The sequence below is a fragment of the Polypterus senegalus genome, chromosome 2 (genome assembly GCF_016835505.1).
Source record: "Polypterus senegalus isolate Bchr_013 chromosome 2, ASM1683550v1, whole genome shotgun sequence".
NCBI classification, from domain to species: Eukaryota; Metazoa; Chordata; class Cladistia; order Polypteriformes; family Polypteridae; genus Polypterus; species Polypterus senegalus.
In genome coordinates, this window is record NC_053155.1 from 97,183,883 (window position 1) to 97,198,586 (window position 14,704).

At 40.9% G+C, this 14,704-nt stretch overlaps 1 protein-coding gene across 4 annotated transcripts in view; it reads right to left on the reverse strand.

The window, feature by feature from the left end:
• Positions 1-13,754, reverse strand: part of gucy1a2 (guanylate cyclase 1, soluble, alpha 2) — a 325,294-nt gene extending 311,540 nt beyond the window's left edge. For 3 of the 4 annotated variants that reach the window (XM_039744195.1, XM_039744197.1, XM_039744198.1), the window contains exon 1: positions 12,807-13,665. In XM_039744195.1, coding sequence (XP_039600129.1) covers positions 12,807-13,037 — 231 coding nt within the window. In that variant the 5' untranslated portion in view covers positions 13,038-13,665. The other variant, XM_039744199.1, reaches the window with a different exon arrangement.
• Positions 13,755-14,704: the final 950 nt, after the last annotated feature.

Genomic DNA, 14,704 nt, shown 5'->3' on the forward strand with positions numbered 1-14,704 from the left:
GGGTAATGGCAAATTCCTTTAACGGAATCCACAAAGGAAAAAACACATTTAGTAACCAGAGTGGTCATTGGCATTATATGGCCCTCCTGCCATGTTCCAGAATATGATGGACAGACTGCTCCAGCCCCACCAGACATATAGTGCTGCCTACCGGGTTGACATCATCGTCTATTCCAGCACATAGGAGGATCATATGCAGCAGGTACATGCAGTGTTGCTCACACTTAGTAAAGCCAGCCTAAGAATTAATGCGAAAAAATGTTTTTTTTTGTATTAACTGAGGCAAATTTATTTGGGCTACTTGGTGGGTAGAGACACTGTACATCCCCAGTGTTCCAAGGTTAATGCTATACTTAACTGACCCCATCCAAAAATCTAGAGGCAACTCCAGGCTTTCTTAGGTTTAGCAAGGTATTATCGCCAGTTTGTATGCCAGTTCTTCTAGAGGGCCACTCCTTTAATGAATTTGACAAGGAAAGGGGCTCCTAATTCAGTGGTGTGGGATGAAAAGTCAGAAGCAGCATTTTATAACTTTAAAAGGGCCCTTACTTCAATACCTGCATTAATAACCCCTGATTTTTCATTGCCTTTTACTTTGCATACTGATGTTTTGGAAACAGGTTTGGGTGCCGTGTTGAGCCAAAGCATTAATGGTGTTGAGCACCCTATTAACTCTTTTAGTGCAGATGTCAACTTTTGTCGACAGGATGGGTTGACGGTGATTGTCGACAAAAGTCGACATCCTGAGATAGAGGACGACAATCAGCTGTTAATGGCGACAAAACTCACTGTCACATAACAGGCATTCCGTCTGTGCTTGGAGAATGTTAGACTCATTGACTCGGCAACTAATCCTTGCATGTGCGTGAGTTGTGAAATGTAAACAAAGGCAAGATGGCATCGATATCTCACAACAGAGCGAAGCAAGTGCAGAAAAGAAAATACTTAACAGACGATGTTTTGCGCATTATCACTGAGTTGGACTCTAATTCTTCAGAATCGGATTTTATTGACAGTGATCAGGAGATCGAGCAAGAGAGTGAGGAGCTGGCATCAGCTGATCGGACACCAGCCGATGCCGCCCCAGCTGATCGGCTGCCAGCTGAGCACATTCGCGCAGCCGACGCACCTACGGCAAGGTTCGTGTGGGAGTAATACCCAGACATTGATCTGTGGGAGCCGAACTGGCTACTGGACTTCACAAGATGGCATGGCTTGCTGTTGGACATGACAGATTACCAGCCACTGGACTACCTCAGGCTGCTCTCTCCTGATGTCACTTTTCAGCTACTGTCAGACGAGACCAACAGGTATGCAGAGCAATTTTTTTAATCGCGGACTGCGCTTGCATCGCACTCTTGTTTTTCAAAGTGGAAACTCACAACAAAAGACGAGATGAAGGGCTTTGTGGCAGCATTACAAATACAGATGGGACTAGACTGGTGATATAACTTCAGGGAGCATTGGTCCAAACATGCTTTGTCCCCTGGTGGCTTTGGACAGGTTATGCCGTGTGATGATAGGTACATGCTGCTGCAAAGTTTTATTCACTTCTGTGATAACAAAAAGCAAATCCCAAGGGGTGACCCAGGCTATAACCCCATGTATAAAGTTCAGCCCCTGCTTGACATTGTGGAAGCAACATATAAACAATTTTATCAGCCTAGCCGTGATTTGACTGTGCATGAATCTATGATAAAATAAAAGGGACGCATTTTTTTCTGCCAATATATGCCAGACAAGCCCACAAAGTTTGGCATAAAGGATTTTGTACTGGCAGAAGAAAACACTGGTTTCTTCCTGAAAGTAATTACATATACAGGAAAGTATTTCTTTCAAAGAGAGAACTGTCCCTTGACAAGTCAGGTTGTGCTGGAGCTGCTTCAGGGCTATGAACATTTGGGTCATGTTGTGTACATGGACAATTTTTATACAGGCCCAGAATTGTTCATGGAGCTACAGAGCAGGGGAATTGGAGCTTGTGGCACAGTGAGGGTGAACAGGAGACACATGCTTTCACAGTTGAAGCCAGACAGGTTGAAGATGAAAAATGGTGACAATACGGTTTTCATGCGGGTGGAAAACTTGGTGGCAGTGGCATGACACAATGTCAAACGGGTGACTTGTCTCTCTACAGTACACACTAACAATATACAGTATGTGAGAATGTGCAGCAACAGACAATTGAAAAGGAAACACCAGTGCAACACATATTATAAGGAGTGCAATGTGGCAATGCATGCAATTGGCTGCTTTAAGTGAGATCATACTTTGCAGGACTTTGCTGTGTAACATGTATGCGATAAGTATGTGAAATCATAGAGTATGCAGGCTCATACAACATGCAAGACAGTAACATTTGTCAAAAGTAAATATTTTTTGTTGATCTGATATGTTAAACAATTGCTTTGTGTAGTTTTTTAAAAACAGTTAGTTTTTGGAAAAATATTCAACCCTAGGGGAAAAGAAACAAAAAGAAAATTAGCCCTAAAAGAGTTAAGTACCTCAGCCAGAAATTGCTGGATTGGGAGGTGAGGGATGTGGTGGTGGAGCGGGAAGACCTGGCGATCAAATGGGTTATTATCCAAGTCAGGTATTACCTTCTGAGGCACGAGTTCACTCTTTTAATGGATCACGACCCTTTACACGGCTTCGGTCTCCCAATCCAACAGATCTGGGCTAATGGGGGTGTACTGTCACATGCATGTGCAACCTTAAGGTTTAGGTGAGTGTAATTTACCGCAGAGACATGAGGGGACACTGTCTAATAACACTTTCTCTTCTCCATCCGCCCTCAGCAGAAATGATGATAGACACCTCTACCAGTCTGACGTCACTTCCAGGATAAGACCACCTGGACCCAACTTTGTCTCCCAGAATTCCACAAGAGGAAAAATCACCATCATGGACAGACCAACTGAGATTTAATGAAGTCTTATGATTCTGCTTCACCATATTTTATTATATGCTTTTTGTGTACTGAAATATATGGGGTTTGCCTTCAGGTGCCCTAGACTCTTTATCTTTTTCCTTTTGTCTCTTTACACAATCTATATATATTCTGGTATGGCATGTCTGGCACTTACAAAGAGATAGTAATTTTAACTTTTGTTGTTAGATGTACAGTCAGAACTTAGGTACTATGGTTCTACTGGTATCAGAGTCAATATATATGTACTGACTTAAGAAACCTGTTTGTCCTGTGGCTATTTGCTATCAGTTGGAAAAAGGCTTTACTCACCAGGAGTTCTTTTCACCTCCCTTTAAATGGGTGTGATGGCACACCATTTAGCTCGATTGAACAATCTTGAGTTAATTTTTCCATAGACATCACTGCTAGTAATTTCAACCCCACATTTACTCCAACTGTATTGTTGTATCTGTGAGCAACAGGGATCACATACAGCTGGCAGCAAGGCATCATTCGTTTCTACCACTTCTCCAGTGATGTTTTCAAATGCCAGGGTATAATCTATTTTTACAGAAATAGGAAATTAAAGATTTTGGTTTGTGCACATTTATCACTGCTGGTGGTTTGTACATGAAAACAACTGTCCCAAAGAACTGGACACATGGCCAGTGAGAGCATGATGTGGAGGGTTTGGATTCACAATAGTCATTACGAGATCAGTGTAAATCCTTTCTGAAAAGTGCTGAAATCGTATCTTTTAAGCTAATCACTTTTCTCTAAAATATCAGATCTGTGTCACATATAAGTGAAAAATAGAAAAAGGGCTTCAATGTTTTTGGTTTCAAAAATTTAACTCAAGGTGGTACAGTATGTATAGGCATTAGGGCCAGTGGCTCATCGAAAGAAATAATAATCTGAAATAACAAAAATGACAATTCCATAAATGAAATAGCCCAATTTAGGACATTTCAAACTGGATCAAAACTTTTAATCATAAAAATAACTAAAGTGAAACAAAAAAAAAAAACTGAACACAGCAAACCCCAACCTGTACTAATGGGATTGTGACAAATTATAATGATAATTTTGTGCATTTAACACAGGGCTGGATCTACCATCAGGGCATTCTGGGTGCACTCCGTGACAGCAGTGGGCCATTTCATTAATACTCCCTAACCACTCTATACACAATTGCAAATGACTATGGAGGAGCCCTCTGCTTGGCGCAACAATCTAATATATGCAATTGGAAATGACCAAAATAAAAAGAGAAAGTTTCCACATGCAGAAATGGCCATGTGGACCCAAGTGAGGCGATAAAGAGATCAAGTCTTACGTTAAAATCAAGAGTGAGAAGTACCGCACTGCATTAGATTACCCATTGTCCACTCATTGTACTGTGTATGATCAACTCACTCTTAAGGAGCTAAGCCACCCAACATCGGGTGGGGTCTTAATCTAGCATTGACTTATCTTTTTTTCATTAATCCCCAGAAACCCAACATGGGTGCCCTACTGTATTTCAAACTCACCTGCTTTTTCACTGCAGTCAGGCAATTTGTTGTAATTTGGGGGTAAACTGCTGTTGCTTCAACATATCAAACACTAAGTAAAAGGAGGCTAAGAGAAGACATGACTGAACTGTTCAAAATTATGAAAGGAATTAGTAAAGTGGATCAAGACACAAACGTGAGCAAATGTTTCTTCACGCACAGAACCAATAAGTTACCAAGCAGTGTGCTAGACACTAGGACTTTAGGGAATATTATTTTAGAGAAATTAAGTGGATAGGACTGCTTTGTTGGGCTGAATGGTCTGTTCTCATCCATCCATCCATCCATCCATTATCCAACCCACTATATCCTAACTACAGGGTCACGGGGGTCTGCTGGAGCCAATCTCAGCCAACACAGGGCACAAGTCAGAAAACAAACCCCGGGTAGGGCACCAGTCCATCGCAGCTGCTCTCATCTAAATATTTCTAATGTTCCAGTATTGACACCCTAATGTTATTATTTATTTATTTCTATTCAAATGCTACCTATTGTTACTTCTACCATAGTCTGGGGCTGCCAAGTTGTTTGTGGACATCTGCAATGGGAAGAAGTGAGCAAGGAGAACAAGGAGAAGAAGCCATTTCTATGGAGCTTGCGGCAATGCTGGAGTCCCATGCCAGACAGTAATCTGCTTCGTTGAGGACACCGGTAGCATTTCACCAATTCAATTTTCCACTGATGATTTAAGCACAGATATTATCTTTAATATGGCTAGTCATACCAATTGCTTGCTTTGATCACCACTTAGATATTTTCTTTTTCTTATTATGATGTAATATTTTATTGACCACTAGCTAAAGTTTGTAGAGTTCACGTATCATCGCACCCATGAAATGCACAAATTTTTTGTTTAAATTTCAAAAATTAAATATATATACAGTATATATTGCTTTGGCTTTATTTGTGGACATCTGATGAGGGGCCCTTTGGGCTTAGAGGCTCCCTAACCTCACAATGGCTGCAGGCACGTCTGCCACACTGATGCAGACTAGATAAAGATAAATTCTATTCAGTTGTCAGATATGCACACACAGTTTATTCAACATAAAGGCTACATAGACGAAGAAGTTGTGTGTTACACATCAGTTTAATTGCTGTCCACGTCTGTCCTAAGCCAAGAAGAACTCAACAAACCCAGAAAATGTATAAAGTCACTGTAGGTTCAGGGTTCAAGCACAAGCACACAAGGCTGTGATGTTGCTGATAATGCCATCCTGGTGTTGCTGCTGTGTTTCTGTTTGTGTGTCTAGAGCAGTATGGTTCAAATGGAGCTCTTCACCATGTTCGGCTTAACATCTAGATGACTTATAAACTCTGTTTTGTACAATTTTAATATTGCACTGAAACACAGAGACTTTAAAGTATTAACTCTTGGCACAGTTCACAAAGCATTTGTGATTACAGTAATCCCTCGCTATATCGCGCTTCGACTTTCGCGGCTTCACTGTATCGGGGATTTTATACGTAAGCATATCTAAATATATAACACGAATTTTTCGCTGCTTCGCGGGTTCTGCAGACAATGGGTCTTTTTACTTCCGGTATTTGCTTCCTCAGTTGGTTTGCCCATTTGTATGTGATTTCATACAAGGGATGCTATTGGTGGATGACTGAGAAGCTAACCAATCAGAGCATGCAGTTGAGTTCCTGTGTGCTGAGTGGCTCAGTGACGGAGCACCGAATTCGATTCTGCGGCGTCAGCCAGGAAATCTCGTCTTGCTCATTCAGCATCATGTGTTTCGCTGTGTAAAGAGTTAACTTTTGTGTTCTTTTGTGTTTATCTTTGTGCGTAGTCAAGCCCTTCATTATGGCTCCAAAACGATCTGCTCCTGCTGCTCCTTCAGGGGCCGTGCCCAAGTGCCAACGGAAGATACTAACGATTGCTGAAAAGGTAAAAGTTTTGGATATGTTGAAGGAAGGGAAAAGCTACACAGCTGTAGGACACCATTACGGCATCAATGAGTCCATGATTCTTTTTATTTAAAAAGGAGGAAAAGAATATAAGATCTACGGCCGCAGTGTCTTAACCAGGGCTCAAAACGAGTTGTAAGTGGACGTAATACGGCAGTAGTCCGGATGGAATCTGCTTAGGGGCTTGGATTGAAGAATGCCGTAAGAAGAACAACAGCGGTGCTACACAGTTGCCTGAAGAGGCTCTTTTAGAAGGGCTGTAATGCTCTCCTTTGTTGTGCAGTAAAACTAAACTCATCATTATTGGACAAGTCATCGTGTCATTGTTGGTGAGTAACCATAATTAATTTTCTACTTACAGTACTTAGTACATGTACATACGTTTAGTGTTACTGTACACACATTTACTGTATACAATTTTTTCTTGCATTGTCCGTATTTATTGCTGGTGGCCTGTCTATCGTAATGTCTGTAACATATGTGATATCGGAGACGCTCGATATCTTTAAAATAATATTTAGGTTTTACTGTATATAAACAGCGTGTTTACATACATAATTTCAATTAATCTTACCTAATATCTAAGAGAATACAAAGGGTTTATGCTGTATAACTGTGTGGGGAATATTTATAAACAGTGTGGGAGAGTTTATAAGGGCTTAAAATATATAAAAATAACCATAAAAACATATGGTTTCTAATTCGCAGATTTTCACCTAATGCGGGTGGTTCAGGAACGCAATACCCCGCAATCAAGGAGGGATTACTGTACTTGTATTGACAGGCTTATTATTTTAGTAGATGATTAATTTGCATTGTATCTTTGTGGACCTGGAGAAAGCATATGACAGGGTGCCTCGAGAGGAGTTGTGGTATTGTATGAGGAAGTCAGGAGTGGCAGAGAAGTATTTAAGAGTTGTACAGAATATATACGAGGGAAGTGTGACATTGGTGAGGTCTGCGGTAGGAGTAATGGATGCATTCAACATGGAGGTGGGATTACATCAGGGATCAGCTCTAACACCTTTGTTATTTGCAGCAGTGATGGACAAGTTCTCAGACGAGATTAGACAGGAGTCCCCTTGGACTATGATATTTGCTGATGACATTGTGATCTGTAATGAGAGTAGGGGCAGGTTGAGGAGACCCTGGAGAGGTTAGAGATGTGCTCTAGAAAGATGAGGAATGAAGGTCAATAGTAACAAGAAGGAATACATGTGTGCAAATGAGAGGAAGGTCAGTGGAATGGTGAAGATGCAGGAAGTAGAGTTGGCAAAGGTGGATGAGTTTAAATACTTGGGGCCAACAGTTCAGAGTTATAGGGATTGTGGAAGAGAGGTGAAAAGAGAGTGCAGGCAGAATGGAATGGGTAGAGGAGAGTGTCAGGAGTAATTTGTAACAGACGGTCATCAAGAAGAGGGAAAGGGAAGATCTACATGACGGTAGTGAGACCATCTTTTTGTTATATGGGTTGGAGACGGTGGCACTGATCAGAAAGCAGGAGACAGAGATGGAGATGGCAGAGTTAAAGATGCTAAGATTTGCATTGAGTGTGATGAGGATGGACAGGATTAGGAACGAGTACATTAGAGGGTCGGCTCAGTTTGGTCAGTTGGGAGACAAAGTCAGAGAGCTGAGATTGCGTTGGTTTGGACATGTGCAGAGGAGAGATGTTGAGTATATTGGGAGAAGGATGCTAAGGATAGAGCTGCCAAAGAAGAGGAAAAGAGGAATGCCTAAGAAAAGGTTTATGGATGTGGTGAAGGAGGACATGCAGGTGATGGGTGTGATGGTGCAAGATGTAGAGGACAGGAAGATATGGAAGAAGATGATCCACTGTGGCAGCCCCTAACAGGAGCAGCAGAAAGAAGAAGAAGATCTAATGATCTGGTTACATAATACCTACCATGCCCTAAAATGTTCAAATTAAAAAAAATACCACAAGCATGCTACTGATATATAGAAAGCCAAATGTCACACTTGTCTTTCTAAACTCCCTGTCTATATAGCTTCCAGGGGCCTGATGTATAAACACTTCTTTACATTCCATGCTGAAAATTTTCTTATGCAAGAAACGCAAAGAGACATACACACACACAAAAATTGGATTTATAAAAGTAAGTACACCAAGTACCTTCATAAATCTCAAATGAATTTAAAACTATGTACCTATGTATGCACTTTTAACCAATCCTCATCACCTCCGCCCAGGAACCATATATGGCTTAAAAACACTTGTTTTGAATATTCATGGACTAGTCACCATATAAATTTGGCAGTGTTCCTGAATGACTTATTTTCTTTCAATCCATGGGACAACAGAGGAAACAAAACTTTGAGTGAATGTTAACTTGAGGTATTATTGACATTTGACAGAGTTTAAGGAGTGAATGGGGAGTCTGCTTCCCCTATTTCCCTATAGAGGAGGGTCGCCATGTTTCTAAAATAAGTCTCAAATAAAGTGTGTTTTCTCCTAAGGCCACAATTAATTTAAATATGTTAATCAACAAACTAGGTGTACAGTGATGCAGTTTTAGCATAGCTGCCTCATAGTAAGGAGTCTGAGGGTCACACCCTGCATGGTGTTTGCACGTGAGTCTGAGTGGATTAGTTGCAGTTTTCTCCCACAGTTCAAAGACAAGTTAGTGAATTGGCAATGCTACTGAAAATCATCCTCTGATGAGTGTCTTTGTGTGACTGTTCATCCTGCGAGGGGTTGTTACTGCCTGTGCCTGTTGCTTACTAGGATAGGCTCCAGCTGCCCCTGCCCTGAATAAGTGGGTTTAGAGAATGGATGGATCAACGAATACAATAACCTGTCCTGCCCAAAGCAACTCTCACTTGCACATCGCCAATCCAATGCTTCAGATTTGGCTTGAGAGAGGTTATTTCACCTTGAATATACTGTATTCAGTTATTTTCCTCTTTTACAAAGCTGACAGATGCTCCTGTGGACCAAACACATCGTCAGTAGTCAACAATGTGCAATTAAAACAGCAGTGCACGTGGCTGCAGCTTATGGTTGCCTGTACAAACAGCAGTGAGGCAGTCTGAACAAATCTGCAAAACACATGTTAGAAATGTTTAGAAAACAAAAATGTGATATCTGTCTCGATGATGAAGCAAATAAATAACAAAAAACACTCTAACTTTCAAATCATTTAACTAAGTCATAACTAAGTCACACCCAAATGATACACTATGTATACATTTTCTAATTTCTTAAATGAAGTGCTTATTTTGCCAAACTTAAAAAATGAATGTTTTCCATCATGTAAATATCTCTAAAGGTAATAATGTTCTTTTTGTGATGATGACTAACCTATAAGCCAATTTAGATGTTCGACAGCCATTCTCTTGTGTTTAATTGCTGCCTACATGACAGAGAACAGCCCACAGAAATCATGTGATCCCTGTTCCGTTATATGTTTAGAACAATTGGGTTTAGAAAATGGATGGATTGACGGATGGACGGACATCAAGATGTGGCTGACATATCCTTAAAATATGGAATAAAACAAGATTTTCTGTTCACTGTCCTACTACCTGGAGGCGGTAAAATGCCAAAAACAAAACTGTTTGTGTAGGATGGTTGAAATTCCTTCTTCGCTCCTTGTACTCAAATAAACAGGCTGGTCACATATACCAGTTCATCTGAATAAGTAAGAAAGAGCTCACAAGATCACAAATAGCTGGACAGCTTATGCTTGTTGGACAAAGCATAACACACTCTAGAAATATCTCAGCATGAAAAACTAACATTTCCACCGACACATCTGGAGCAGACTATCAATATGTGCTCAAAGTCACCTTGGGAGCCCTGCTGGTCCTGCCTCTCATTCAAGTATGCCAACCTATTCCTCAACCCAGTTTATACGGCGTCTTCAAAACACATGACATTCCTGTGGAACACATAGTCAACTGCAGAAACAACAACTGAAAGGAATAAATTGGCCACCCAGTAACACTGAGTGAATAACATTAGGCTTTGCTTTGGGTCCTTTTGTCCATGCATATCAATATTCCTTTTGTTTTACAGTTTTAACTTCATCTCCAAAAAAATGCATTATGATTGGTGAAAATGACTATTTCAGGATAATAGAGTTGCTTTCAGACAGACAGACAGACAGACAGACAGACAGACAGATAGATAGATAGATAGATAGATAGATAGATAGCAATGCATGCCACAAAGACTCCACCTTAGTCCACCATTTGCAGAGTATGTCGCCTACCTTTATAAATCCCCTCACTCTCCTCCATTGCTTATCCCATCTGCCAAGACTCTCATCTAATACTTTGCATGATTGCTTTCTCTCTAACTGTCCTTTCCAGCACTCTATAAGCTCATCTCAGTGCCGCTCTCTTTGCAGTTTGTCATTTTCCTGGTTGTTTAAATGCAGTTCTTTAATGATGTCTCACCTCTGTATTCTGACATATGCATTAACTGTTTCACTATGCTTGTCTCCATGCTTACTTGTCAGCCTATCTGAATAATGTGAATAAACATGGAGCTCTCAAAACAGAATTCAGACCCTGTGCAAGACTAAGAAACGATGTCTTATTTTAAGTTTGTCAGTCCATTTTCTGGACCTGCTTTGTAGCAAGAAAAAAGCCTAAATGAGCTGCCAGTCCACCAAAGGTGAATTTGATCTTTAAAATACATTCAGGTTTATCTTTACTTCGTACTAGACCGCTTAAACCAGATACTGTATATCCAGTTTTGCAACTTATGCTTCACTATGTGAGGAAAAAATTAAGTGACTGTACCATTGAGATGAGGATGGAAGCAGCATGTGTGTACGTTACTTGCGTACAAACAACTATGTAACGTAAGTCGTTTCTTAAAAAAAATATATATAAAATATTGAACAATGTATTAACAATGCAAAAATATTGAAATTAAAAATACTACCCTTGTTAATAACGTTAGGAAATGCCTACATAAAATGACTACCTCAGATTATTGCGACAGATGAGGAGACGTCGGGCAGCGTGACGAGTTCGACAAACACAGACGGACCGCCAGAATCGAAGTCGGGCGAAGACAGGAACACGCGCTGGACAGGAAGCCGTGCCACACTCGTGCGCACGCACGCACGCACACACAGCCGGTGACCAAACCTGAGACACACGTCCTCTTGATGTGGGAAAGCAAAGAATGAGACAGCATGTTGTTAAGATTCGAGAAAGAAGGTAAAGAAAGCTTTGGACGTATATTTTCCTATGCAGAGAAAATCTTAAGTTGCAAACAAGTAAACATTAAAGTATAGACATATACCGTACAAACAACGCAAAATCTCAATCATGTTCTATATGCCGGGTAAATAAACACATGTAATGAACTTCTTTTGGGGCTTATTTCTGACTTACCGAAATAACAAACAGTCGCGCGGAATCGTGCCGTAGATCAAAATAATAATAATAATAATAATTATTATTATTATTATAAGCGATTTCCAAAAAAAACTGCGTATCCGCTTCACCACAAGATTAATGATCATGATGAAAGATAATATCCAGACTAACCGTTAAGATCGACATTTACTAAACGTTACTGTCAATACCCGCCATCTCTCCGCCCAAAGCGGGCGCTCAAAAAGAATGGCTGGCAGATTTGTGCTGTCACCTGCAATCTCTCATCCCGGACCAGGGCACGGTAAATTACACAGGGCAGGCTGTTTTAGAAGCTGTCGATGTCTTCCGTAAGATCTCAATGGAGAGAGAATGATTTTTAATCAACCGAAATGCCATACTTCGTGTATTTGTTATCATGGCACATATTTTTTCTTTGTAAACACTTTAATCCATATATATCCGTTTACCCATTTGAGTGTCGCAAGGTAAGAACCAACCCTGGACGAGATGCCAGCCCACTGAAAAGGTGCACTGGCAATTGATCATGAAGACCTTATAAGCATCCTGAATTGCACACGTTTGGTGTGTACATTTGTCGGGGGATTCTAAACCAGTGTTTGCTACAACTATTAATAAATTATTTAAATTTGTCAGATAAGTAGAATAACCTCTTAAAGCTTTCTACCGCGTCTCCACTTAAACACTATCAACGACCACGACTTTAAAGTCGTTGGGTATGAAAACTGAAAAATTCAATGACTAAAGGCAAAAATGAGAACTTAAACTTTAAAAGCACACACCTTTATCCGAAATTAGTGACATGAACTTTGAATATGCTTATGTGTCACCTGATCGTTGGCAGGATGTCGGTGTTGGTTGAGGGGAACCACTGAGTACTTGATTAACTTGGACTGAACATGATAGATAGATAGATAGATAGATAGATAGATAGATAGATAGATAGATAGATAGTCCAGACAGGCAAATACAAACAGTCGTGGTTGTTCAAGTACGGTGCACTTCCATCTATCTCAGTACATTTGATTCCACGCGCTCTTTGAAAGTCTTACCGTTGGCGAGGTGAGTTTCCTGAGGCTCTCCCCTAGCGAGTCGAGGTTGACCCGTCTCCTGCGGGGCACCCTCCTTACGATGGCCTCTTCAAAGGGGCACGTTAGGGACCCCGAGGGGCTTTTTCCGTTCCAGAACACCCTAGAGAAGGGGCACTCTCCGTCGTCGGGACTCTCCGGGTAATCGGAACCCACGGAGCTGAACGATTCCGAAGAAATCTTCCTCGAAGACATGCTCCTCGGCAGCTAATAGAATTCATTAGAAAAGAAAGGCGAGTCGGGTAAAACAAGGAGGCGAAGTTGCACTTAAATCCAGGGCGTTGAAGGCTGCTTCATTCCGCCAGGGCTCGTTTGAACAGATGCACTCGCGAACGTTGGCGGAGCGCCTTTTAAATTCTAGCCCATCAGTCTCTTTCTTCACGGTCCGGATCTCCAGCTCAGTCTTACTAATGATAGAAATAATTATGATTGCTGCGCTCTTTTTTCCCCGAATCCCGTTACCAACAGGAGACACAGATGTTTTACGAGCTTTGCCTCCGATTTTTCCCAGTCGATCTCCGAATTCTTAAAACGGGGTCGATTTAGTGCGTTTATGTAAGGTAGAAATCCTCCCAAGTGCGAAAGTACACTTGTTTCTGAAGGCAGGCTGCGGCATCGTCTATTCCCTTTTCTTCCATAGAGCCAATCTGTATTATTTGGTCCCAACCCTTCACTCCCCCGTCTGAGAGGGAAAGGGAAAAAAGAGCGGTCTGGGCTCGGCCGTCTCGGTGGGCAGTGAGAGGTGGGTAGGGGGCTTTAGGCGAAGACGAGCTGCGGTTGGATGATTATAGAAAGGGACTGACGACTGAATTGCATAAGCAGAATTACTTACCAATTATGACTAATCATCTGTGCCATTTATTGATTTATTTTATTGGTTTATTTATTTTGTAGATCATGTGCATAGTCGAGCCAACACCTGTGCCGAATCAATTTAATGAACATCTGGGCGCGTGCCTATACACCACTAAAAACAAATGAAATTCGACACAACGGAAATAAATAAATGAATTAAATAACGGGATACTCCAGCAACGGTGCTGACTGAAGTATTGCTTCAGTGGATAGATAGATAGATAGATAGATAGATAGATAGATAGATAGATAGATAGATAGATAGATAGATAGATAGATAGATAATTTTAACAGCATGACGAATTCTGTTTTGTAGGTTTGGCAAATCTAAACCCTGTCTTGGTGACTGTGGTTGAGGTTGGGGATTCGGGTCGTTATATCATAACGTCCCGTCCAGGGATGGCTCCATTCCCTGCTACAGCTGGGCTGACTATTTGCAAATATTTTATATCATAACGCTATTCTGTTATTATTACTGGTATTTTAAATGCCTGGTGCGGGAATACAACATGACATTCATTTTTATAATTGAAGACGTACTGCATAAGGATGTTCATGAATACATCGAGATTATTTTCTCTACATAACGGTTGTTACTTTTCGGAGTGGCACTAAAAATAGGCAAAACCAGAACGCGGGGTTCGTCGTGCTTGGTATTCTTTTTTAGAGAAGAATCTGGGTTTAAAAAAGCTGCGTCGGAAGCCGTTGTACTTTTTTTTTTTTTTTTAGTTAAGTCGGTCAAAGTGGAGTCTCCTTGGAAACCACAATGGAATATGGCTCACGATGCTCTTTGCCAATAGAGGGCGCAACACTTTTGCATTATTTAAGCCGAGCGTGTAAACGGTGAGGCGTGAACTTTACACGTCCGTAGCCACAAAGGTTTACCAGACATAAACTAAGGAGCATTTTAATTGTCACAGTAGGGAATGGAAAATAATTCTGTTGGTGATGTGTAATTCCATAACCTCTTAAATTTAGTAACACTAAGACACCTACCAAGCACGAAA